We start from the raw sequence: 24670 nt of genomic DNA on the forward strand, positions 1-24670 counted from the left end.
TGAAGTCACCCAGCCAGTTCTGCTCAGACAGCCGAGGAGAGAGGAGAGAGGAGGAGCCCGCAGGCCGACATAAAGAGAACTGACAGAGAGAGAAGAGAGAGGGGAACCTGAGATAAGTCATGGCAGATCCAGCACCTAAAGAGTCCGCTCAGGTCTCCAAACAGAATCTGTGCTCGGTGTGTTCAGGGGCTCTGAGTGGAGACAAACCTGCAGCCTGCGCTCACTCCGTCTGCGCCTCCTGCCTTGGGGACAAAAGTAAAGGATGTCCTGAGTGTCTGAAGAGCCCTGTCAAGTCTGAACCTGAAGCTCCCAAACAGAACGGCATCCAGAGCAAAGAGGAGCACGACTCCAAGACCTCAGAGGAGACCAAAATCCAGGAGGACCTGAAGGAGTCTGAGGACCCCAAGAAGCCTGAACAGGAGGAGGAGAAGAAAGAGGAGAAAGAGGAAGCAAAGGAGGAGGTGAAGGAGGAGGTGAACGAAGAGGAGGTGAAAGAAGAGGAGGTGAAGGAGGAGCCGCTGGGCCCCGATGACGTGGTGTGCGACTCGTGCATCGAGAGCCCCCGCCGGGCCCTCAAGTCCTGCCTCACCTGCCTGGTGTCGTACTGCGAGGCCCACCTCCGGCCTCACCTGGAGAACACCAAGTTTCAGAACCACCGGCTGGTGGAGCCGCTCCGGGACATCGAGAGGAGGACGTGCGAGAGCCACAATTGGCCCCTGGAGCTCTTCTGTTGCGCCGACTCGTGCTGCGTGTGTCAGGACTGTGTGAGCGAGGAGCACCAGGGCCACAACACGGTGACCGTGGTGGAGGCTCGCCAACGCATAGAGGCGAGTGAAACCTTTTACTATCTGTCCTGTTTGACTTTCCTTTTACCAGAGCAAACACATTTTTTATTCATCTAAACATCATAGGTACGTCTTTATATGCATTTTAAAAATGTTTTAATTAAGGATGGATTAATAACTCATCAATAAGTCGTTTTTTTTTAACCTTTTAAGCTTCTTGTCCCCTTAAAATCAAGACATGTATATCGTTTTTTAAATTATTATTATTATATTCTTTTATTGGTGATAAGGTGAACAAAATGAGACAAGAATATATAGACATGACAACTAAAGCAAGAACAAACAAACAAAGACTTAAAATTAAAATTAAAATTAAAATTAAATCAAACGGACAAAATAGATACAAAATAGCAAAACATAAGCAAAGATACAGAGCAACAATACAAACAATATACATTCACATCTTTCTAAAAAACAAAAATAAATTGTGTGCATTGAAATTAAAGACAAAGATTTTGGAAAAGCCTCCATTTCTGCTAATATTCAGAATTTACAAAGGAAAAAAAAAGCTCTGAAACAGTTTTAAAAAAAATAAATCAGATTCCTCCTGTAACTCTGAATCCTCGGGTTTCTTGGCCTAAAGCTTGGAAACACTCGCCCTCAATCGTCCATCAAACTAAACGTCAAACATGCACTCTGCCTCTTAAAAAGGAAGGCGTTCCCCGCTCGTCTCTGTTTTATATCACGATGGATTCAACAGTATTCGGTTTTAAACTCGGTCTGTAGCACTAAAAAGTCAAAATCTTCTCATCCTTTCATAAATATATGTCATTATCTTTAGAAGTTCCATTTTTTAGTTCACTGCAAACACTGAAGTCTTAGCGAGAGTATTAGTTTGATTTCTAGTCAAAAATATCTCACTACAGGAGCGCCGGATAGCCTAGCGGTAATGTGGTGCGCCCCCTGTACAGAGGCTATAGTCCTCCTTGCAGTGGCCGTGGGTTAGAATCCGACCTCTGACCTTTGCTGCATGTCCTCCCCTCCTCTCTCTCCTCCTCACATGTCCTGTCTCTCTCTTCAGCTCTCCTATCCAACAAATATAAAAAAGGTAAAATAAATACTTACTTAAAAATATATCAGATATCTTTCAACGGTCGAGTCCAGATGAATTTTCTTTTTTCAAGATTGGATCAAACTGCTTGAAAATAGTAACTATGTCAGCCAGTGCATGTTTGTCCTTCAAACGAGATGTAACTTTTTTCTAAATCAGTCAGTGCGTCTCCTTTGAGTTGTTGCGGTGTTGTAGCGGTTTCTAAACATGAAGTCCACAAACTCTAATGACTCAAAGCCTTTGTGGTTTGGATATCGGACACCAAGCTTCCCCTGTTCTGCTCTGTGAACAAAATGTGCCATTAATTTGGAAATCTGACCGCCATAATTATCCCTAAAATCTTACCCACACTGCGGCTTTCATCCATAAAAGATGAGATGTGTATAGAGGGGTTGAAGGCCCATCTTGGGGGGGGGGGGGTGATGTGTGTCTCCTGAATGCACCACAGTTGTTCTCACAATGCAGCTTTGATCACTTTATAATCCAATCAGGACAAACATTCTGACTAATCATCCACTCCAAGGCTCGTCAAATCACAGTCTCTGTCTGTGATTAACGGGATTGTGTTGCTTCCCGTCAGTCTGGAAACTCAATCCTCAGTCGGGATCTTTTTCGGTCCCCCTCTCTGACGCAGAGAAAGAAGAGAGAGAGAAGCTCAATCTAAAGGTGTCATTTGTCTCGTTTTCTGACAGTCCTGTGACCCCTCAGCGTCAACGTCGAGCATTCCAGTCCAGATTCCTGAAAAGATCCGCAGCATTTAGCCGACACCTGTTGTTTGCAGAGTGTTGTTGCAAAAAAAAAAAAACCTGAGACAGGGTCATTAGAGCCTCAAAGCAAACAGTGAAGTGTCAACACGGCTATTTGAGAACGCTGGTGAACACATTCATATCCCATGATCGCGTTTCCCGGCCTGCATAACTTGTTCCTCTCGTTTTGTTTTTAATATGAATTTTAAATAACTATGGATAAAGGGAACATTACAACTCGTAAACAATCCCACCTGTTCAAAGAGGTTTCATCTCCACAGGACAGACACGAGCAGTTAGAAAAAAAAACATGGAGGACAATAGAGTGACATGACTTCCTGTTCAGAGCTCGGGATCTTTTGAAGGACCTCACACCTCTGTTTATTCTGGAGCTTGTTTACTGAGTTTACACCTCACATGGACGAGCAGTCAGAGACGGTTTCTCTGTACGATAACTTCAAAGATAACCTGAAGGCCTTTTAGAAACACTTCCCTCAGTCCTGCAGGTTTTTCTGGAATCCCCTACAGACTCTTTAAGCCGTTTGGATAAAAACAAATTTCCTGCAGCTGCACAATAAGACGGTCACGAAGAAGCGACTGTATTTCCTGTGCAGTTAGAAATAACACACATCCTCTGTCTTTATATAATACCCAATGAAGACACAAACTTGTTTTAGAATTATCCAAAAGTACAAGAATGGAGACAAAAAACGGCTTATTAAGTGGTTGTTATTTTTGGCTTCATGCTCAACTAATCGAGCGAGCAGTTGTGCAACATGTTGTTTCAAGCCAACAACCTCGAGATCCAGGCTCATGACAGTCAGCTGCTATCAGAGCTGTCACAGAACCTGGTTTTCAAACTTCGATGTGATACCAGTCAAACTCATTGTATCAGTTTGGATACCAAAATACAAGTCCTACAGGCAGGGGGCGTGTCCAGGGTGGCGCCCATTGAACTCCTGAAATAGTCCACCCTAGGTTCTACCCCAAACCCCTTAACAATGATCGGCTTCTTGCATTGTTAAAGGGCAGGACTTAATTAATACTTAAATAAATAAAAAATACTTAAAAGTTTGATTGTTTCACACAACACAGCACAAAATGCAAAAGAAGTTGACAACAGCACAGAGAAAGATGTAAATAAAGACCCATTAAAGAAGAGAATAATAAATGCTTTATGAATGAGGTTAGAGTGTGATAGAGGAAGTCGCTGTGGTTGCATGTTAGTTTTAAACAGGAAGACTGCTCCACTGTTTGCTAGAAGAGCTTCTCCCATGAGCGTACCTGAGGTTAAGTGCTGGCACATATGGGAACAAAAAGCTCAGACACGTTGCTATTTAAAACCTTTCGGCATTAAATACTCAAATATTCTCACAGTGCGGATCGTTTCTACAAAAATTGGTGAAGATACATCACAGCGCCGTCTGCATAAAGTCGAAGTCGACTTTGTTATTCGTCGGTAACATAAACGTTTCTTTGACATGTTTAAAGTTTGACCTGTGTCCCAAAGCGAGGTTTATGACCTATACTGCAGCCAGCAGAGGAGCTCTGAATATTTTGGATGTTGCATCATGCAGAAACAGTCATTTGATTTCACAATGACATATTATAAGATTGTTATAAGAAAGTTTGGGGCTTTTTATGCTTGATTGTAGAGATAGGACAGTGGATAAAGTCAGAAATCAGAGAGAGAGAGAGAGAGGGGAATGACATGCGGGAAGGGAGCCACAGGTGGGACTTGAACTTGGACCGTCCACTTCAAGGACTATAGCCTCTGTACAAGAGATGTGCACCCTCACCACTAGTCCACCGGCGCCCCTACAATGACATATTATCCTCAACTTAGTGGAGCAGGCAAACTCAGATCATTACAACATTCCAGTGTATATAACACTTAAAATGAAATAACTAAAGCTTTTAAACTTTTTGTCGACATCTTTCTGCGACTTATCGTTGCTACGAAGCGTACAGTGGTTAGAGAGCCCGTCCCCTCTCAGAACGACACAACCTGCATGGTAGCTGCAGGTTATTCAAGGTTTTTAAATGTTTAACTCAGATTTGACGCCCCTGTGACGCTGTCTCAAGCATAAGGAAACATTCCCCCTCTGGGTATAATCTTCACGGCTCGGGAGTCGTCTGAACCTGCCCGAGGAATTCAGACTCTGAACTTCTTGAAAAACAATCCGATGCTTCCATAAAAACCCTCCATTGTTGAAGTGTAGAAAAGGATGTGTGACCTCCTGACACAAAGCAGAGGAAACAATGAAACAACACGGCCTTTAATGTTTACATCAGCAGAAAGCTTCATGTTTTTTTTCCATTTTGTTTCTGGCATATTTTCAGCCTGACGTCATGGTTTTTGTGGTTTCTGTGCGGAGACTGAATTCTGTTTTTCTTCTGGTCTTTTTGCAGAAAGAACTCAAAGAGAAGCAGACGGAGATGGTGAAGACGGTGACAGCAGCAGAGAACGCCATCAACAGACTGCAACTGAACACCGTCTCTATTGAGGTAAACACAACATGATGAGCTCACTACGAGTGTGTCACATGAGTGTCACAATATTTGATTAAACACGAGTTGGCTTGGACTATTTTTGGCCTGAGATCAGTGAGGTAAGGAGCCACCCAAACCGGACAGGTTTCCCCTGAGGTGTGGGAGGAAATCCTCGTTTTTTGAGGGTGGTGCTGAGGTACAATGAAGCATTCCCTCTCTGTCATTACTGTTGTGTAACATCATCCTGTTACCTGACGCATTCCCACCTGTTAACGGTCAGAACGTTTTGGCATGCACCTGTCTCTGCAGGAATGCCCACTCGCTCCACACGATGTGATATCAGTGTAAGATGGAGATGAGATTTATTTTTGTGAAGTTTTATTTTATAGATCTTTATTTTTCTCAGGTTGAGATCAAATACATAATTTGATTTAAGGCTAATTTCATTTATATTTACAATTTGTACTTTACAAGAGTATCTGTTCGTTATGATGCACTTTGCCTTTAAAGGCTTACTATGCAATTTTTTGATCCAGCAGATGTCGCCCTTGAGCACCAGCATGAAACCAAAACAACTCGCGCTGCATTGTTGTGTTAGCATGCTAATGCTAGTGAGCTTTAATATGCTCGTATCTTCACACTGCATGTAAATTTACCTGAAATGAGCGTGGTCTAGAAACACAGTTAAGCAGTGAGTACAGTATGTTATTCTTCTTTTCTCTAGTCCCTCAATTAAACAACTTTTATACTCGAGGGGAGGAGTCAGCCGGCCGTCCTGGCGATGTAAACAAAGTGAAGATAGGACTCTGAAAACTCTGAAAACATCACAGACAGTGGGACTCGGGTGTTACACCCATTGTAGACAGTCATGACTCACAGAGTTATTTTCAGAGGATATACTTGATTTATATTATATTTAAGTGTGAACAATCACATATTAAGCTTTTAAGGTTACCCATGGTTACGGTTGGAGGAGTGATATTGCTTTAAGACAAGTAAGGTGTTGCTGTTGTTGTTGTTCAGTCTGGATATGTCATGTTTTGTTACGGATGGACATTAAAAGTACGAGACGCACAGCAGAAGTTGTCCCCGTGCTTTACCCACACTCGAATATATATATTTTAATTAAGTATGTTTAGTGTTATAGTTAACGGCAAGACAACCGAGGATAATCAACTTTACCCAAGAAGCGCCGTTACATCAGTCTTAAATGTTTTTTTGTTTTTTTTACAGAATTCAGTGACCGAGGTTCGAGCTGTGATCGAGAGCCAGTTCGAGGAGCTGCAGGCGGTGATGGAGAGGGCGAAACGGGAGGTGACGGAGATCCTGGAGGGCGAGGAGAAGCAGGCGCTGAGTCAAGCCGAGGGCATCAAGGTCCACCTGGAGCAGAGGTGCACGGAGCTGAAGAAGACGCAGGCGCAGGTGGAGAAGCTCTCCAAGAACAAGAACGACGTGGACTTCTTACAGGTAACAGCACCAAGATGGAGGACGTCCTAGAAACCAGTTTCTTCAGGTTTTCTTAAGGGGTGAACATGTGCCTCTTCCTGCTCTCATCCCTGAATGTCTCTGTGTGTTTGTTTTGCAGGAGTACTCAGAGTGGAAGAAAGAAAGCACTGATATTTCTCTGCCCGGCGTCTACATCGGCCTGATGGACCGCCTCACTTCCTTCAGCCGCGTGATCGTCGACTCCACGCAGGAGATGTGTGCGATGCTCGTGTCGTCGTACATCGAGAAATTTAAAGAGACGTGCAAGAACGGTGAGAAGAAGAGCAAAAGAAAAAAAGAAACTGCACACTGTAAAAAAAAAAAATCAGTAGAAAATACAGTAACAAACTGTCAAATGGCAACAGGAAAAGTCCATAAAATCTGAAAAGGTTTATAACCGTGGTAAAAACGTTGAATTACCGTAAATCAAGAAACGGTACAAAAATGTCATTTTTACAGTCATATGTTGAAAACACACATTTGTCAATTTAATGGGAAAATTCAGTAAAGTCATAAACATGTAATAACCCTATAATTTACGGTTTAACTCAGTCGAAATTACAGATATTGCTGTAGTGTATCTTAAAATTTACCCTAACCCTTGCGAGAACTCACACTCTGACATTAAGATGTACAGATAGTCGTCTATCCGGGCTTGTTCACACATGTGAGGAATTTCAGCCTGTGTGTCATAGCTGCAGAGCTCAGGTAGAAAAACCACCTGGGTGCTGGATGACACACCTCTATTATGTGTGTGCAAATGAGGTCAACCACCACCAGCTGGCTGAAAAACAGCAAATACTCGTTTGCCTCTGATGCATTTTTAAGTAAACTGAAAACAAATTGTCTGAATTCTATAAATCGTGCTGCTTGTGCTCTTTCTTCACAGAGGGGATAAAAACAACAGTTCATGCGATCGTCTCGGCAAAGCAGAACAGGAGCATACCAGATCCAAAGAAGCACGAGGACTTCCTCAAGTGTAAGTGTTTCTATATTTAAAATACGGAACATTCCACTTCATGTGTGAGTCAGTTTTTTTTCTCAGGACAAATAACATCAGCGGAAACAGTGATGAATAAAGCATTTCTGAGCAAAGAGGAGGGGGGTCAAGACAGATGTTTCTAGGTTTTTGTCCGCTGGTATGTTGGTCCACTAAACCCGGGTCAGGTCAGAGATGTCAGGGCCTGTAATCACAAACACTTGAGAAACTCTTCAGACTCTTAAAAAGTCCTCCTCACAGTTTTACACCTCAGGAAAATGTTCTGATTCTAAGAATTTTCTTAGAAGTTTTTCACTATAGGAGCAACTCTCAGTTCTCTGGAAGCTCTGTGAATACAGCCTGTGTGTTTAACTACCTGGAGAAAAAAGAGGAACTCATCGCCCCTGGAGGGCAGGAGGTAGAAATAACCATGGTGTATTGTGTTCAAACACAGAGGAGGCTTAGTCTGTTTTAAGCATGCATTCCTCTAGCAGACGGGTCGATTACTATCAGTTCCTGGAACAAGAAGTACAAAAGTTACTTCCCTTTTTTCCATTATGTTCCCGTCTGCAGGCCACATAATGTCACCCTATAGTCCCCTAAAATCAGACTATCCTGACCCTGACATCCAATAGAGAACAAACCATGTGACGTATTTCTGTAGGCCAACCCTGAAGTAGCATCACCATGGCGTCTAACCAGAATCCTCCTATGGGATGTTTTCATTGGATTTTGGATCATTGCAGAAAATAATCTGTGTTAAACACACGTTTCTGAAGCGTAGGCGTTTTGTTCAGCAGGATAATCTTCACAGATGAACGCCATTTTTATGATGTTTGAAGCGTTAATGCGGCCGACAGAAGTAAGAAGCTAACGTTATGCTACAAGCTAACTACACCACGGTGGGATGATTGTGACGTCACTAGCGTTACGCTTCAGACGATCTCCGATAAACTAATCCACGTAGCTTAATAAATAGTTTACTAACATAATATTCACCTTAACCTAAAGATTAAACCTACAGGAGACGTCTCCGACTAGTGAGAGAGTTCCCGCCCTCTGTGTCCGGCGTGATGACGTTTAATGTCCCCGACAACCGCTGTAGTCACATTTAGCCGCTTGTTAGCAACCGCCTTTTTAAAGACGAGTAAAAACTTCAAACTTCACAAGTGGAGGTATTACCTAACGTAGTTTATGTGGTCTAACAAAACACCAACATCTCTTCAGCTTGTGTTAACCACAGACCTTATTTCAGGAGTCTAACCACAAACACATTCAACATCCCCGTTGACTTTTAGACGTTAGACCCCATGGCGCTCAAATGCTAACTTACTTCCTGGTTTTAGGACTCAGTCCTGTGGCGCTCTATGACATCATCTGTTTACAATGTTTGCAAAAGAGGTCAAGTTGTAATAAAAAAAAAATAAAACAATCAGCGGTGAAAAGAGTGATCTGTTTCTCCTTGTTCTAAAAGTATCAGCTGGACGATGTTAAACTACTCCAGTGTGAGGAGTAGCTCAGAGGTGTTTGCGTTCCTGATTGCTGTCTCTCACTCGAGTTTGAAGTCTGACATAACGTTTCACGCTCCTCTCCTAGACGCCGAAAACGTGACTTTCGACGCTGACACGGCGCACAAGTTCCTGCGGCTGACAGAAGAGAACAGGAAGGTGACTAACACCACGCCCTGGCAGCATCCGTATCCCGACGTCCCCGAGCGCTTTGAGAACTGGCGCCAGGTTCTGGCCACGGAGAGCTTCTACCTGGGCCGCCACTACTTCGAGGCGGACATCAGCGGCGAGGGCACGCACATCGGCCTGACCTACAAGAGCATCGACCGCAAGGGGAGCGAGAGCAACAGCTGCATCACGCGGAACAACTTCTCCTGGTGTCTGCAGTGGAACGGGCGCACCTTCTCCGCCTGGCACAGCGACGTGGAAACCCCCCTGAGCGTGGAGAAGGTCACCCGGATCGGGGTCTACCTGGACTACGCCAGGGGCCTGCTCGCCTTCTACGGCGTGCAGGACACCATGACGCTCATCCACGAGTACAAGGCGGAGTTCCTGGAGCCGCTTTACCCGGCCTTCTGGTTGTCTAAGAAGGAGAACATCGTGGCCTTAGTGGCGCCGGGGGAGCCATTACGGCTCAAGAGCCCCTCCCCCCCCACCTCACCTTTAGAAAGAGCCGTTGATTTAAAAACCGCAGCGGAGAAATGATCAGCAGTCTGTTAGTCCGGGATCACTTAAGTGACAATATGAGACGACTGATCTGAAACGTTAAGGGGTCAAATATTGAGGTCACACTAAAGCAGTTTACCTGTCGGGTAGGGATGTAATAAAACATGGTGGATGTTCATCTCTTGTTTTTTTTGTACGTCTGGGACAACTGTTACTCTTCATCACACTGTGAATTCAGAGATGTTCTTCATGTTCTGTTTGCAAATAAAAACCTTTTATCCTCGGTTTCTTTGTCATGATGGATTTGTTTGGAAATATTCAACACATATTGGGAGTATAAACTGTTCAGATAAATACTGCTGATGATTCTAGAGCCTAATAATAAAATATTCTACAACACTTTTTAGTTTGGCTTCTATAAGTGCAGTATGTAAATATACAAGATAAAGGGGTGGGGGGCTTCACCAGTTTGCGTCCTACAGCCTACCTGTCTACCTATCGCATGGGCTGGGAATCAGAATTGCTCCTCTGGGATTAATAAAGTCGTCTGAATCTGAATCTAATCGAGATATTTCTCTGCTGTTTTGTGACGTAATGACGAAAACAATGAAATCTGATAGCTGTGGAAAACATTGAAATACAAAATTAAACCTCCTGACTATGAAACATAACAACTGAAGAACAAGAACAGTTAGCTTACAATGCCCAGAGGACCCAGAGACAGTCAAAAACCATAAACAAAACAACAACAAAATGAAAAGTCAAGAACATCAAACATTGTACAGATTTACAGTTTTCATTATTTTGAGGTAATAGAATTTATTTTAAAAAAAATATATATTAAAACCGCAAGCGGTGATGAAGGGCCCTCGCACCCCTGTGCATGTCGGGGTGTGTCGCGACATGCACAGGCAACGTAATGAATAGCAGTTCAGGCTGGCACTGTCATGATAGCTATGACATATGGAGCAAATTGAGCATTGTGTAGTACTTATTCCTTGCAGGAGGGGGCGCTATGGTTAAAGTTGACTATTGTTATGTCTATGTGTTCAGAGGCCAACCCTGATCATACCTGTGTAATTTGAGGCAGATCAGACAAAGTATATGAGAGTTACAACCACTTCCTGTTTGACAGCGAATGATTTATCTGTATGGCGAGAGCGTTGGACATAGACGTTTGAGCTTGAACGTGTTGTATGCCCAGGGTGTTTGAATGGTCCCCACCAATTCTGAGCGGGAAATGAGCTACCTTGTAGCAATGGCTAATGCTAACTGAGAAGCAGTAACTTCCTGTTGTCAACAGGTGACGCTGTGACTAAGCAAAAAATGTAAATCATGGATGTGTTCAGGGCGGGTCCCGTATCATGGATGTGTTCAGGGCGGGTCCCGTATCATGGACGTGTTCAGGGCGGGTCCCGTATCATGGATGTGTTCAGGACGGGTCCCGTATCATGGATGTGTTCAGGGCGGGTCCCGTATCATGGATGTGTTCAGGGCGGGTCCCGTATCATGGACGTGTTCAGGACGGGTCCCGTATCATGGACGTGTTCAGGGCGGGTCCCGTATCATGGACGTGTTCAGGGCGGGTCCCGTATCATGGACGTGTTCAGGGCGGGTCCCGTATCATGGATGTGTTCAGGACGGGTCCCGTATCATGGATGTGTTCAGGACGGGTCCCGTATCATGGACGTGTTCAGGGCGGGTCCCGTATCATGGATGTGTTCAGGGCGGGTCCCGTATCATGGACGTGTTCAGGGCGGGTCCCGTATCATGGACGTGTTCAGGACGGGTCCCGTATCATGGACGTGTTCAGGGCGGGTCCCGTATCATGGACGTGTTCAGGGCGGGTCCCGTATCATGGACGTGTTCAGGGCGGGTCCCGTATCATGGATGTGTTCAGGGCGGGTCCCGTATCATGGACGTGTTCAGGACGGGTCCCGTATCATGGACGTGTTCAGGGCGGGTCCCGTATCATGGACGTGTTCAGGGCGGGTCCCGTATCATGGACGTGTTCAGGGCGGGTCCCGTATCATGGATGTGTTCAGGACGGGTCCCGTATCATGGATGTGTTCAGGACGGGTCCCGTATCATGGACGTGTTCAGGGCGGGTCCCGTATCATGGATGTGTTCAGGGCGGGTCCCGTATCATGGACGTGTTCAGGGCGGGTCCCGTATCATGGACGTGTTCAGGACGGGTCCCGTATCATGGACGTGTTCAGGGCGGGTCCCGTATCATGGACGTGTTCAGGGCGGGTCCCGTATCATGGATGTGTTCAGGGCGGGTCCCGTATCATGGATGTGTTCAGGGCGGGTCCCGTATCATGGATGTGTTCAGGGCGGGTCCCGTATCATGTATGAGACATTTTAATATGATCGAAAACTGCATGGCAGAGATATAACCATTTACTTTTTTGGCAAGTTGCCAAAATGCACATCAAACTTTGAACGCACGCCATAGCCACGCCCTTTGACGAAATAACGTGCAGAGCACGACGGGATATGTTGATCACTAGAACACACTGACACTAAGTTTGCATCCAACGGCTGAACGCTTTCGGACTAGCTTTATTTTTCGCTTCTGCCAGTCTTTATTTTTATACATCTGTTTATGTATTTCAGTTTTACTTAAAGTCTTTATCTGTGATTTTTCACACTTAAATATAATATAAATGAAGTATCTCCTCTGAAAATAACTCTGTGAGTCATGACTGTCTACAATGGGTGTAACACCCGAGTCCCACTGTCTGTGATGTTTTCAGAGTCCTATCTTCAGTTTGTTTACATCGCCCGGACGGCCGGCTGACTCCTCCCCTCGTGTATAAAAGTTGTTTAATTGAGGGACTAGAGAAAAGAAGAATAACATACTGTACTCACTGCTTAACTGTGTTTCTAGATCACGCTCATTTCAGGTAAATTTACATGCAGTGTGAAGATACGAGCAGAATAAAGATCGCTAGCATTAGCATGCTAACACAACAATGCAGCGTGAGTTGTTTTGGTTTCATGCTGGTGCTCAAAGGCGACATCTGCTGGATCAAAGAATCACATAAAAAGCCTTTAAACGTTTCCCTTCATAAAACAGCTGATCACTTTCAAATATAATCCTTGATTATTTATTCATTATGTATATTTTGTTTTTGTCAATGGGGTAGAAAAGAAAATGTTGATCTGAAAAGATAAATCTTTGTAAAGATCGGCCTTTAATTAAAAAAACTTTAAGATTAAAATCCTCTCGTCCTTTTTTCACGACACACGAGAGATGCGTTGTTAAAAAAAGTAACTAAGTAACTTTTACTTAAAGTACATTTTAAACAAGTTACTTTTTACTTTTACTTTGAGTACATTTTTAAACTGGTACTTTTACTTCCACTTAAGTAAAATGTTATCAAAGTAACTTTTACTTGAGTAGAATATATTAGTACTCTTTACACCTCTGTTGAGATCAAACTGGCCTCCACTATAAAATAATCGATTTTAGTGTAAGACTGGTGCACATGTGAGTAAAATGAATATTCCTTTTTATCGGGGTGTTGTATTCTCCAGATATCTACCATATTTCTTGATTTTATCAAAGTGTTTAATGTCTGAACAGAGTTAATAGTTGGAGGGGATTTAGGAGACGATCTGTCTAAAGATGAGACCAATGAGAATATTGGAGGACCCATCCTCTGGAAGTCATTATATTTGGGCCATATATATTTAACAAAGTAATTGGGAATAAATTAATATATCCAGAAATAAGAATAAATCTCCCATTTGGATCTGAAATTCAGGATTTAAGTAGAAAGGGGACATTATTACGAAAAAGGAGCGTGGTACACCTGAGAGATCCAGTTTGGTTTTAGTTTATATTCAGTGTCTTTAATAGTGTGAGTCTCTTGTAGGAACAAAATATCTGACTTTAGTGATTTCAAATGAGACAATACCTTCCCACATTTTATGTCATGTCCAAGGCCCCTCACGTTCCACGAGGTTACTCTAATTTTATCATTTAGAAATGTGGACAAACAAGTCAAATAATCATAGTTCATTTGTCCATCCATCATTTCATACATGGCATGGATGATATAGAAATACAAAGAAGATTTGATTGTGCCAGCACAGAGCCAAAAAACCCAAACAGCACACCCCTCTTCCCCCCCCCCCCCACACACACACACACACACACACACACACACACACACCTCTGTATCTGTCACTGCAGGAGAAACTATTCATGCTAAATCAACCGATCGTCATGCATTCTGCACGGCTTTGCAGTTTTGGTTCAATAACTCTAACCTTCCTGCAAAGTGGATGAAGCAAAGGTTTGTCCTGTTCTGTGACTTTAAAGTCCTGAGTAAACGTGCTTTTAACCACTGGTTCTCAACTGGTCTAGTCTCGGGACCCACCACCAACTCCTCCAGGAAAAATCGCGACCCAAATTTTGGATATTTTTTGACCAATCAGATTCATTTACTGAAAAATGGTGCAGTTTGGACATCAGTCAGTACAAAACATGTGACATAAGCAAGAAACTGAACAAAACAAACATTTTTAAAAAGTGCTTCTCTGACTTTTTTTACACAAGTTTTCTTTCCAGGCACACATTCGTGACCCACTGAAAATGGCTCAGCGACCCACCTCTGGGTCCCGACCCACCAGTTGAGAAACACTGCTTTTAACTATGCATACGGGAACGCATGACATCAGCCTCGCGTATCCTGCGGTGGTTTGGAGCGTCGGTTGTGCACGTCCTCAGAAATTAACGCCACACGTCCTCAAGATGCAATATGCATATAACCACTAGGGGCAGTGTAGAGCTGTGTGGTGAGGAGACCAGATGAGACGACATCAGAGACACCAAAGAGCTGCTACAACAACGGAGGAACGTTTAAAAGAAAAGTTTATACATCAAGTCCACAACCATCGACACTATGATGCGTCTGCGACATGCAGACAGATGGTCTCTATTTCTGATTGATGTGGTGCTCCCTCTAGAGGTTATATATTGTTACATCTGTTTTGACCTTCAGCCTTTTTGAGAGAGCGCCCCCCCCCCCTCCCCCCCTCCTCTCTAGAGTCCATGCTCACTCAGGTCACCATGTGGTGGACTCTGAAGCTTCAGTGTTTATCCAGCTCTGCATGGGTCTGTAAACCTTTCTGTGTTCTAACCTCTCTCCATTTTTCAAAAGCATCTCCAATATTGATCCTAGTTTGAGCACGTTTCTGCTCGTGGAGCTTATTAGAAACATGCAGAGGCTTTTTAGGTCGGGTACAATCACTTCTATCTGAACCAGTTTTACCCGTTTTAAACTCTACGGTGTAACCCCGCCTCTCTGTTGGTGAGTCACTAATGATCACAAAGTTATTTTATGAAACTTGGACCTGATAAGCTGTAGTGATAAATCTCCTCCCCCCTCACCTGACTCACCTGAGACAACCTGGACAAAGGTTGTTATTCTGAGTCACTGAGACGAGACGCCATGAAAGACTGACATTAAGATTCACCTGCAGAGAAAAACCAGACCGCTGCAGGAGGGAACACTGGGAATACTGGGAATATCTGGACTTTTACCTGAAACTGAATCCACAAACCGGATAAGACGTAAAAAAAGAACAAAGAATACAGATTAAAGGAACTTTGAGTGACAGGGAGTGACTCCCAGCTGTTCGTCTCCTCGTCTTCAACTTGAGATAAAATGGCGTCCAAGTTAGAGGAAGATCTGAGCTGTCCGGTCTGCCTCAACATCTTTAAAGATCCAGTCATCCTGTCCTGCTGCCACAGCTTCTGTAGAGAGTGTGTGAAGGACTGCTGGAAGGAGAAGGAGAACAAGGAGTGTCCGGTTTGTAAGAGGAGACAGTCAAAGGATTTTAATCCTAACTTTACTTTAAAGAACCTGAGTGAGAGTTTTGTGCAGGAGAGAGATCAGAGAGCTTCAGAGGATCTCTGCAGTCTGCACTCTGAGAAACTCAAACTCTTCTGTCTGGACCATCAGGAGCCGGTGTGTCTCGTCTGCATTACTTCAGAAGAAAAACACAGCAAACACACAATCAGACCCATCGATGAAGCTGCTGGACAACACAAGAAGAAACTTCAGGAAACTCTGGAGCCGGTAAAGAAGAAGTTAAATGTTTTTAAAGAAGTTAAAGTGAAGTTTGATCAAACAGCAGAACACATTCAGGTCCAGGCCCGACACACAGAGAGGCAGATTAAGGAGCAGTTTAAGAAGCTTCACCAGTTTCTAGAAGAGGAAGAGGAGGCCAGGCTGTGTGCACTGAGGGAGGAAGAGGAGCAGAAGAGTCAGAGGATGAAGGAGGAGATGGAGGCTCTGAGCAGAGAGATAGCAGCTCTTTCACACACAGTCAGAGACACAGAGGACGAGCTGAGAGCTGAAGACGTCTCATTCCTGAAAAACTACAAGGCTGCAGTGGAAAGAGTCCAGCAGCGCCCCCTGCTGGAGGATCCACAGCTGCCCTCAGGAGCTCTGATAGACCAGGCCAAACACCTGGGCAACCTGAGCTTCAACATCTGGAACAAGATGAAGGACATGGTCTCCTACAGTCCGGTCATTCTGGACCCAAACACTGCTCATCCAGTCCTCATCCTGTCTGAAGATCTGACCTGTGTGACACGAGGAAAGAGACAGCAGCTTCCTGATAATCCAGAGAGGTTTGATACTTACAGCTCTGTCCTGGGCTCTGAGGGCTTTAACTCAGGGACTCACAGCTGGGACGTCCAGGTTGGAGACAGTACATACTGGTTACTGGGTGTGTTAGCAGAGTCTGGACAGAGGAAGGGAGACAAATGGTCTGGATTATGGTTAATATGGTTCAAAGATGGTAAATACAGAGCACGCACCTCACCACATCCATCCACTGTTCTCTCAGTGAAGAAGAAGCTTCAGAGGATCAGAGTGAATCTGGACTGTAACAGAGGAGAGCTGTCCTTCTCTGATCCTGATACTAACACACACATACACACCTTCACACACACTTTCACTGAGAGGATGTTTCCATACATTTACACTGGTGATAAACTCCCACTGAAGATGTTACCAGAGAAGATCTCTGTGACTGTGTCGTCCTGATGTCGCTGGTTGTCTTTATGACAGAGCTCAGATCTGTTTGGTGTAACTCAGGGACTCACAGCTGGGACACTGTGGGGGGGGTAGAGTCTGTCCCTGTTCTCTGAGTGAAGAAGAGGCTGCAGAGGATCACAGTGAGTCTGACACCAACACACACTTTCACTGAGAAACAGTTTGCATGCATCAGAACTGAGAGAAGAACTCCCACTGAGGACTTAACCACTGAATCTCTGTGACTGTAGATTTAAAAAAAAACATCTTGATGATTAGAATCAAATTTCACTCATTTTTCTGAACCGATATTTGAAGACCTTAACAATCAATGATGGATTAATAATGAATAATTAATGAGCCATAAAAAGCTGGTCTTCTTCTCAGTTTCTGTTTTGTTGAAGTTATTTTAAACATGAATTCATTAAATACAATCAGTTTGAAATAATTAAACTACGAGGCTCTCTCTTAAAAACAACGTATTGTCATGATTTGGTCTTATGTAGTTTGTATTTTCACTTTGTTTCCTAGCTTAGTTTCTAGTCTTTTTATTTTGTATTTCCTATACCTGTGTTTCTTTGTTCTAGTGTGTTTTCTTGGTAATGTTTCATTCTTGAGTTCTGATCTCATACGGATCTCATTCATCTGGTGAAGGCTACGTTCCATCATTCTTGTAATTCTGTTTTAATTAAACTGGGTGCCTTTTCATCAACTTGTTCATTGGTAGTTTGTTTGTGTGTTTTACTCTGACTTTGATTATCGACCATGTAAAAAAATAATTAACATAATTAAAAGAAAACAGTCAACAATCTCTCATCTTCTGTCATTTATACATAACACCTGTGGTTGAAATATGATTAGCATGCTATTATTAGTAGTAATTTATTTCATTACATTATGAAATATACTATGAACATTGTAGTATACTTCTCAAGCATTCAGGTTTAACTTTTACACAGCTATGAATAATATGTAATAAGAGAGCAAGACAAGGACCCTGTAACTGCAGCAGCTTGTCCACATGTGGCACATGCATCGTACAGTCAGACAAATCAGGAACATCTGAGGTGGTAAGACACATAAATATCACAATATGTTATATTTGTCATTGGTTGAAGAAGAAGGAGACAAGCTGCCAACAGGAGAAACATTCTGGCTATCCTATTACAAAATGAAGACCATGTAAGTAAGACACATTAAATATTTGTAAGGGTAAAGTGGGATTATGTAAGGAAGTTAATGTAAGCTCCTCACCTCAAATATTGAAGGTATATACACTCAGATAAGTCAATAAATACTATTGTGTGACATGTTTATTAGTAACCACTTCATTTCTTAACATTGAATTAAATTCAAATAGTGAATTTCACAGCAAACTGACAACAGTATTATATCAGTAACCAAAAAACACTTCATGAATGATAAAACACTTTTCACTTTGGAAACACAAGTTCAGACACCTGAAACATCCTGTCCCTACTCAGCGTGGACTGTGAGGACAATACCTCTAATTGAATGGCCACAGCGCTACTGTCCACCTCTACCTGGGAGATGGAGAACTAAAGAAAGACTTCAGTCTGTCAAGGCAGACAGTGAAGGCCTTGGTGGAGTGTCTGGGATACACCAAGGACCATGGCTGGAGCAAAGACCTCGAAGTGGGGATATATTTATACTGGCTGGCCAGTGCCACCTCGTATCGGGTGGTGTCAGGAGCCTTTGGTGTCCCCATCACCACGGTTCATGATGTTGTTCATCGAGTCGCTGGAAGTATCATCAGCATCATGAAGAGGGTGGTTCATCTCCCTGCTGCTGGTGAGCTAGAGGGAATAGGGGAAGGCTTTGCCCACCTGGCTGGCTCTCATGCCTTCTGCAGAGCGGCTGGCAGCATTGATGGGACACACATTAGAATCAAGCCACCTGCAGCAAACAAAGAAGACTACCTTAACAGGTAACCTGCATACAAAATACCACTTCATATAAACCTGTTTTTAATCCCACATCAATGTGAGTGGTTATCAATTACATTTTGTGTTGTTCAACAGGAAGCTCTTCCATTCAGCTGCTGGTGGTGTGTGATCACAAAGGTCGCTTCCTTAATACATATACAGGTAGAAATGAAAGTCAGAAATGTATGAGTACAGCTTACACTGCTTAAGGGATTGTTGATCTAATAAATAATTCAGTCATCATTTACTGACATTAATACCTATGGAAGGTTGGGTTAACTTTAAGTCCACCTAACACTGCTGGAGTTTCTCAGGAAAAAAGTGTTGCAGTCATCTCACATACAATTAAAGTGAATGTGGACCAGGACTCACACTTACTGTGATTTGTATTTATCACCCAACAACTGCGACGTCATTATGTTCATGTGTGAATTTCTACTCATCTCATGATTGTAAACACTGTAATTACTTTAAAAGATATTGTATAATCACAATTGAATTTGTGATGTCACATTTCAGAAGTGTTTGAGACGGGCATTTTCAACATAATGTGTCCTGTACCATGTCAAGTACAATGACATATTCACAATACATCACCCATGTTCACAGCACTTCCAGGCTCTGTCCACGATGCAGGATCCTGCGGTGGAGTTCTCTGTACGTACACCAACTCTACCCCCCTCATGGTGTATTGTTGGGGATGGGGGTATCCCTGCCTGGCTGCACCAATCAGCCTGATGATTCAGGGAGCCGGTGCAAAACCCTGTTCACGCACGATGCACCCGGCATCATGCCAAAGCACGGTGTGTGGTGGAAAGGGCGATTGGCATGATGAAGACGCGGTGGCGCAGCATCTTCCTCAAGGCCCTGGAGGTGAGAGACAGCATTAATGTGGAAATTTGTAATTTGTAATTTATTTCAAGGATAGCCCCTTGAGATGCATCATCTCATTTTCAAGGGGGTCCTTACAAAACATAAATTAATCATCATAATACAAAATCTAAATAAAAGGTAAATCCAAAACATAATACCAAACATTTAAACACAGAGACACACACACCACAAACACACACACACTCACACTTAATGCTCCCCCAAGCCTAGCCACCCACCAACCAGCCAGTATTACACAATCAGAAAAAATCTGAAGAGAAAAAATACATATATATAATAATAATAATAATAAAAAAAGAAAAAAGAAAGGAAAACCTCTGCATATATATAAATGCGTACACACTATACAGTACATACACACATAGTGTACGCAACATTAAGGCACAAGGTACAGAACAATACATACATGTAGATATGAGGTACACGAGCGCAAGCAAGAGGAGAGCAGGTCCAGACAAACTAAGTCCAACAGAGAAAGAAAATCAAAAGCAAGAGCAGGATGTTTGACAATGAGTAAGTAGAGATGATTTAAAGATATGGAAAGAGGTGATAGATCTAAGTGAGCGAGGTAGGTTATTCCAGTCTGATGGAGCTTTAGATTTAAATGCACGGCGACCAATTTCTTTCCTGATTCTTGATGTGAGGAAAAATAGATGATCAGTATGCCTTAGGCTATACTGTGAACTGAAAGGGATTAGAAATTGTTTCAAATACGGAGGAAAATTAAAATAGATACATTTAAAAGTAAATAGCGAACAATGAAATGTCCTTCTGGACTTGGGAGCCAGCCAATTCAAGGACTCGTACATTAGCCAGTGATGGGTCCTATATGGACACCTCAGAACAAATCTACAGAGACTGTTATATAAGATAGTGAGAGGTCGAAGATTTGTCTCTGAGGTGTTCCCATAGATAACATCAGCATAATCAAGGATTGGCAGCACCAATTGTGTCACGATTCTTCTCCGGACTTCCAGTGAAAAACATTCAACAGAACGATAAAGTGATTTTAGAAGACCATATATTTTCTTAGAAATTGAGTTGATATGAGGTTTGAAAGATAACTGGGAATCTAGCCAAAGGCCCAAATATTTAAATTCATCGACTTTTTCTAATGCTGTTCCATCCAGGAAATTAATATGCCAGTTTTTTGTTGAGGGCAAATAATCTGGTCGAGTGCAGAACAACATAAAATATTTCTTATTCAGAAGAAGTTTATTGACAAAGAACCATTTTTGGACTAGATTAAAATCAGATTGTATTGAGTATTGAATTTGTGAAATGTCCGAACTGGAGGAGTATATTACAGTGTCATCTGCATATAAATGAATTTGACAGTCAGAACAGACCGGTGAGAGATCATTGATGAAGATGGAGAATAATAGAGGACCTAAAGATGAACCTTGTGGCACACCTTTATCAATAATCTTGAAGTCTGACTGGCTGCCCTGAAAAAAAACACATTGACTTCTATAATGAAGAAAAGAGTTGAAAAACAACAAAGAGTCAGTAGAGAGACCAATAGCATGTAGTTTATCTAAAAGGAGATAGTGATCAACCATGTCAAATGCTTTAGCAAGGTCAATAAATATAGCACCTGTAGACATATTGCTGTCAGATGCTGACTGTATGTCATTGGTGAATTTTAGGAGAGCAGTGGTTTGGTCTAAAACCAGATTGGTGTGTTGATAATAAGTTGTGATCATTAAGATATGTAGATAATTGATTAAAGATGAGTTTTTCAAATATTTTTGCAATGCTATTAATAATTGAGATAGGTCTATAATTATTGATGTCTGTGGGGTCACCCCCTTTATGGAGAGGGGTTACTCTGGCACATTTCCAGGAAGAGGGAGTTTTACCAGTTGCAAGAGATAAATTAAATACATCAGCCAGGGGAAATGATAAAATATGAGAGGCAAGTTTAAAGAACTTAATCTCCAGACCATCTGGACCAGCACTGCATCCAGAGCTTAGACCATCAGTGACCTGTTGGACATCAGTTGGTGTGATAGTTCTGAAGGAAAAGGAACTGCCACATCTGTTCTGAGTCGGGGTAAAGTCAGAGTGAGAATAACCAGACAGGGAGCTACCAATTGTAGAGAAGTGTTGGCTAAATGCCTCTGCAATTAATGATAGTTCACTGACAGTTTCATTGTTTATTCTGATACGAGTAGTAGGATTTCTTGTGGGTTTATTGGTTATACTATTGATTCTCTTCCAAAATTGCTTTGGGTTCTTAAAATCAGTTGACAGACAGTCTTTGTAATAATTTGCCTTAGCATTTCTAGTATTGGTTTTACATTTATTCCTCAGCTCTTTATAAGCATTCCAGTCAGAAGAATTATTTGTTACACAGTATTTTTTCCAAGCCTTGTCTCTTTGTTTGAATAAGTGTATAAGATCTCCTTTTATCCAAGGTAAATGTCGACCCTTGACTTTAATTGTTGTCCAGGGAGCATGTTTATTAATTATCTCAACAAGCTCAGGATAAAAGTAATTCCAGGCATCTTCAACGAATGGTATTAGTTGAAATCTTTCCCAGTTGATGTTTAAGATATCTTGAATATAAAGTTCAGAGTTAATATTATTAGTTTTCCTTACTTTGATGAATTTAGGAGGAAGATGAGGCACTTTGATTTTCCAAACACAAAAAACAATAGAATGGTCACTGAAAGAGTCAGGTAATACCCCAGATTGTATGATTCTGTCGGGATGGGAAACTAGGATCCAATCAAGTAGAGAAGACGAACTGGGACCAACTCTGGTAGGTTCACTTATAAGTTGGGTTAAATTTATGCTGTTGAAGAGATTGCGATCATTACGGGATGAGCGATCTGCCCAATTGGAGTTGAAATCACCTAATATGATTTTTTCACTAGTGCAGTCTAAAGAATGAATGGTTGATAGGATACATTCAGTTGTTTCAGCAGGAGCATTGGGAGGTTTATACATATTTCCTATGAGAAGTCGTTTGTTCTCATGTAAAATCATTTTAACAAAAAGGCATTCAAAACGCGAGGGATTCTCAGTTGGTAAAATAAGTTCTGCAGTCAAATTTGAGGATACCTATGTGAAAAGACCCCCTCCTCTTGAGCCCCTGTCTTTTCTATAAAGGACATAGTTATCAATTGTGACTTCATCATCAGAAATATTGCTGTTTAACCAGGTTTCAGAAAGAGTAATTACATGAGGTTTATTATAGGTGAGCCAGGCTCTCAATAAGTCAATTTTAGGTGACAAACTCCTAATGTTCAAGTGAATAACATGCATACCTTTAATAGAGTTCATTATTCTGAGATGATGTGGAAATAAATATGCAAGTAAGGTGGCAGCAAAAATGCACACCGATCACACACACACACACACACACACACACACACACACACACACACACACACACACACACACACACACACACACACACACACACACACACACACACACACACACACACACACACACACACACACACACACACACACACACACACACACACACACACACACACACACACACACACACACACACACACACACACACACACACACACACACACACACACACACACACACACACACACACACACACGTGTAAAGGCTACATTAAAGTCATTGCAGGTGATCTCACACCTTTGGAAGGCAGCAGCTTACTTATGCCTACCTTGTATTTTTGTTTGAGGTTCTCCCACTTGTGCTTGATCTTCCCCGCGTCCACTTTCCCCACCAGGGCACGCTCTCTAGGGGGCACTGGTATGATAGAACTGATCCAAAGGGCACAAGACAAAATTTGGACTCCACCACGGTGAGTTCCTCAAGTCCATGAAGAATCTTACAGATCCCCAGCTGTGGCTGAATGTCTTTCAATTTCTCTCCAACAGACATCACACCCGGGTCAGGAAGGGGCCCTACCACACAAGATTATATGAGGATTCAATCCACCTTGCTGCATACAAGGTGGATTTTACACCTGATTTGACACCAACTTTGCTCTTCAATTTTGGTTTCCGAACCACCATCTCATCCACTGACTCTGGCTGGATCCCCTATTAAATGGCAACAAAGACATTTCAATTAATATAATATACAGGAAAAGATTAAAAGTTACATTACTAAAGTTAAGTTGTAGTAAGACACCAAATTGGGAGACAGTATATTGTTGAAAGAATTATTGCATGTAGAAATGTTTCAGAGACTGTAACGCTGAGGTATGAGCCGATCTTGTTGTAAATAGTAAAGTTGTGTACTTGAAAATGCTTGCTCTTCCTTATAATCATAACCTAGTGTTGATTCCTGACCTGGGTCCGAGGCCTATGCCAGGTCTGCAGTCTGTCAGTGCAAGACACATGTAATGGCACAATCTTGTAGTTCAAGGTGCTGAAACGGGCACTTAGATAAAGAAGCCCCACCAAGTGGTTACAAAGGGCTCTCCCTGCAGCACAGGAACAAGATGTGGACCTTATCACTATGGGAACCATGGCAGCTTCCAATGTGATCTGTTAAGGGAAGTAACAATAACAATTACAGGTTTTCACAACCAAGAAGATTACTATTACAACACATCATAGAATATGATAGGATACAATAAATATGCTCTTAATTTAATATTCATTTGGTGTCTCATGATGCCTTGGTCAGGGGTAATGGCAGGAGTATGTACCAAACATGCATGTATTTCTAGATTTTTTAAATGGAGATTAAGGTCAGTAACAGGTTTACCTTAGATCAAGAAATACTCAAGAACATACGAATTGTGTGGAGTGATTTTCATTTGAACTTTGACTACAGACAGGCAACATCAGACAGCAAAAACAGCAACCTAAAATTATTTTCACATCAGACTGTAGTAAAGATACCTTGATGATACTTTAACATAGTCACATCAGACTGTAGTAAAGTTACCTTGATGACACTTTAACATAGTCACATCAGACTGTAGTAAAGTTACCTTGATGATACTTTAACATAGTCACATCAGACTGTAGTAAAGATACCTTGAT

General features: G+C 42.4%; 2 protein-coding genes and 2 long non-coding RNA genes across 4 annotated transcripts in view; 2 read left to right on the forward strand and 2 right to left on the reverse strand.

Moving 5' to 3' along the window:
* Window positions 1–10059, forward strand: trim16 (tripartite motif containing 16). The gene is made up of 6 exons (XM_061027886.1): window positions 1–827; window positions 5055–5150; window positions 6369–6602; window positions 6721–6892; window positions 7510–7599; window positions 9196–10059. The coding sequence occupies exons 1-6, from the start codon at window positions 120–122 to the stop codon at window positions 9810–9812; spliced, it is 1917 nt and encodes a 638-aa protein (XP_060883869.1). The 5' UTR covers window positions 1–119; the 3' UTR covers window positions 9813–10059.
* A 2875-nt stretch (window positions 10060–12934) lies between these two features.
* Window positions 12935–24670, reverse strand: part of LOC132955169 (uncharacterized) — a 102660-nt gene continuing 90924 nt past the window's right edge. Inside the window, exon 2 of the long non-coding RNA XR_009665901.1 lies at window positions 12935–13225. This is a non-coding gene — a long non-coding RNA (uncharacterized LOC132955169). The remainder of the gene's footprint in view (window positions 13226–24670) is intronic.
* LOC132955154 (E3 ubiquitin-protein ligase TRIM39-like) lies at window positions 15216–17642 on the forward strand. Its single transcript, XM_061027905.1, has one exon. The coding sequence runs from the start codon at window positions 15455–15457 to the stop codon at window positions 16841–16843; it is 1389 nt and encodes a 462-aa protein (XP_060883888.1). The 5' UTR covers window positions 15216–15454; the 3' UTR covers window positions 16844–17642.
* LOC132955168 (uncharacterized) lies at window positions 18127–24461 on the reverse strand. The gene is made up of 3 exons (XR_009665900.1): window positions 23969–24461; window positions 23335–23578; window positions 18127–19644 (listed from the first exon to the last, which is right to left on the reverse strand). It is a non-coding gene; the product is annotated as an uncharacterized LOC132955168 (long non-coding RNA).

The sequence above is a fragment of the Labrus mixtus genome, chromosome 21 (assembly GCF_963584025.1).
Source record: "Labrus mixtus chromosome 21, fLabMix1.1, whole genome shotgun sequence".
NCBI lineage: Eukaryota > Metazoa > Chordata > Actinopteri > Labriformes > Labridae > Labrus > Labrus mixtus.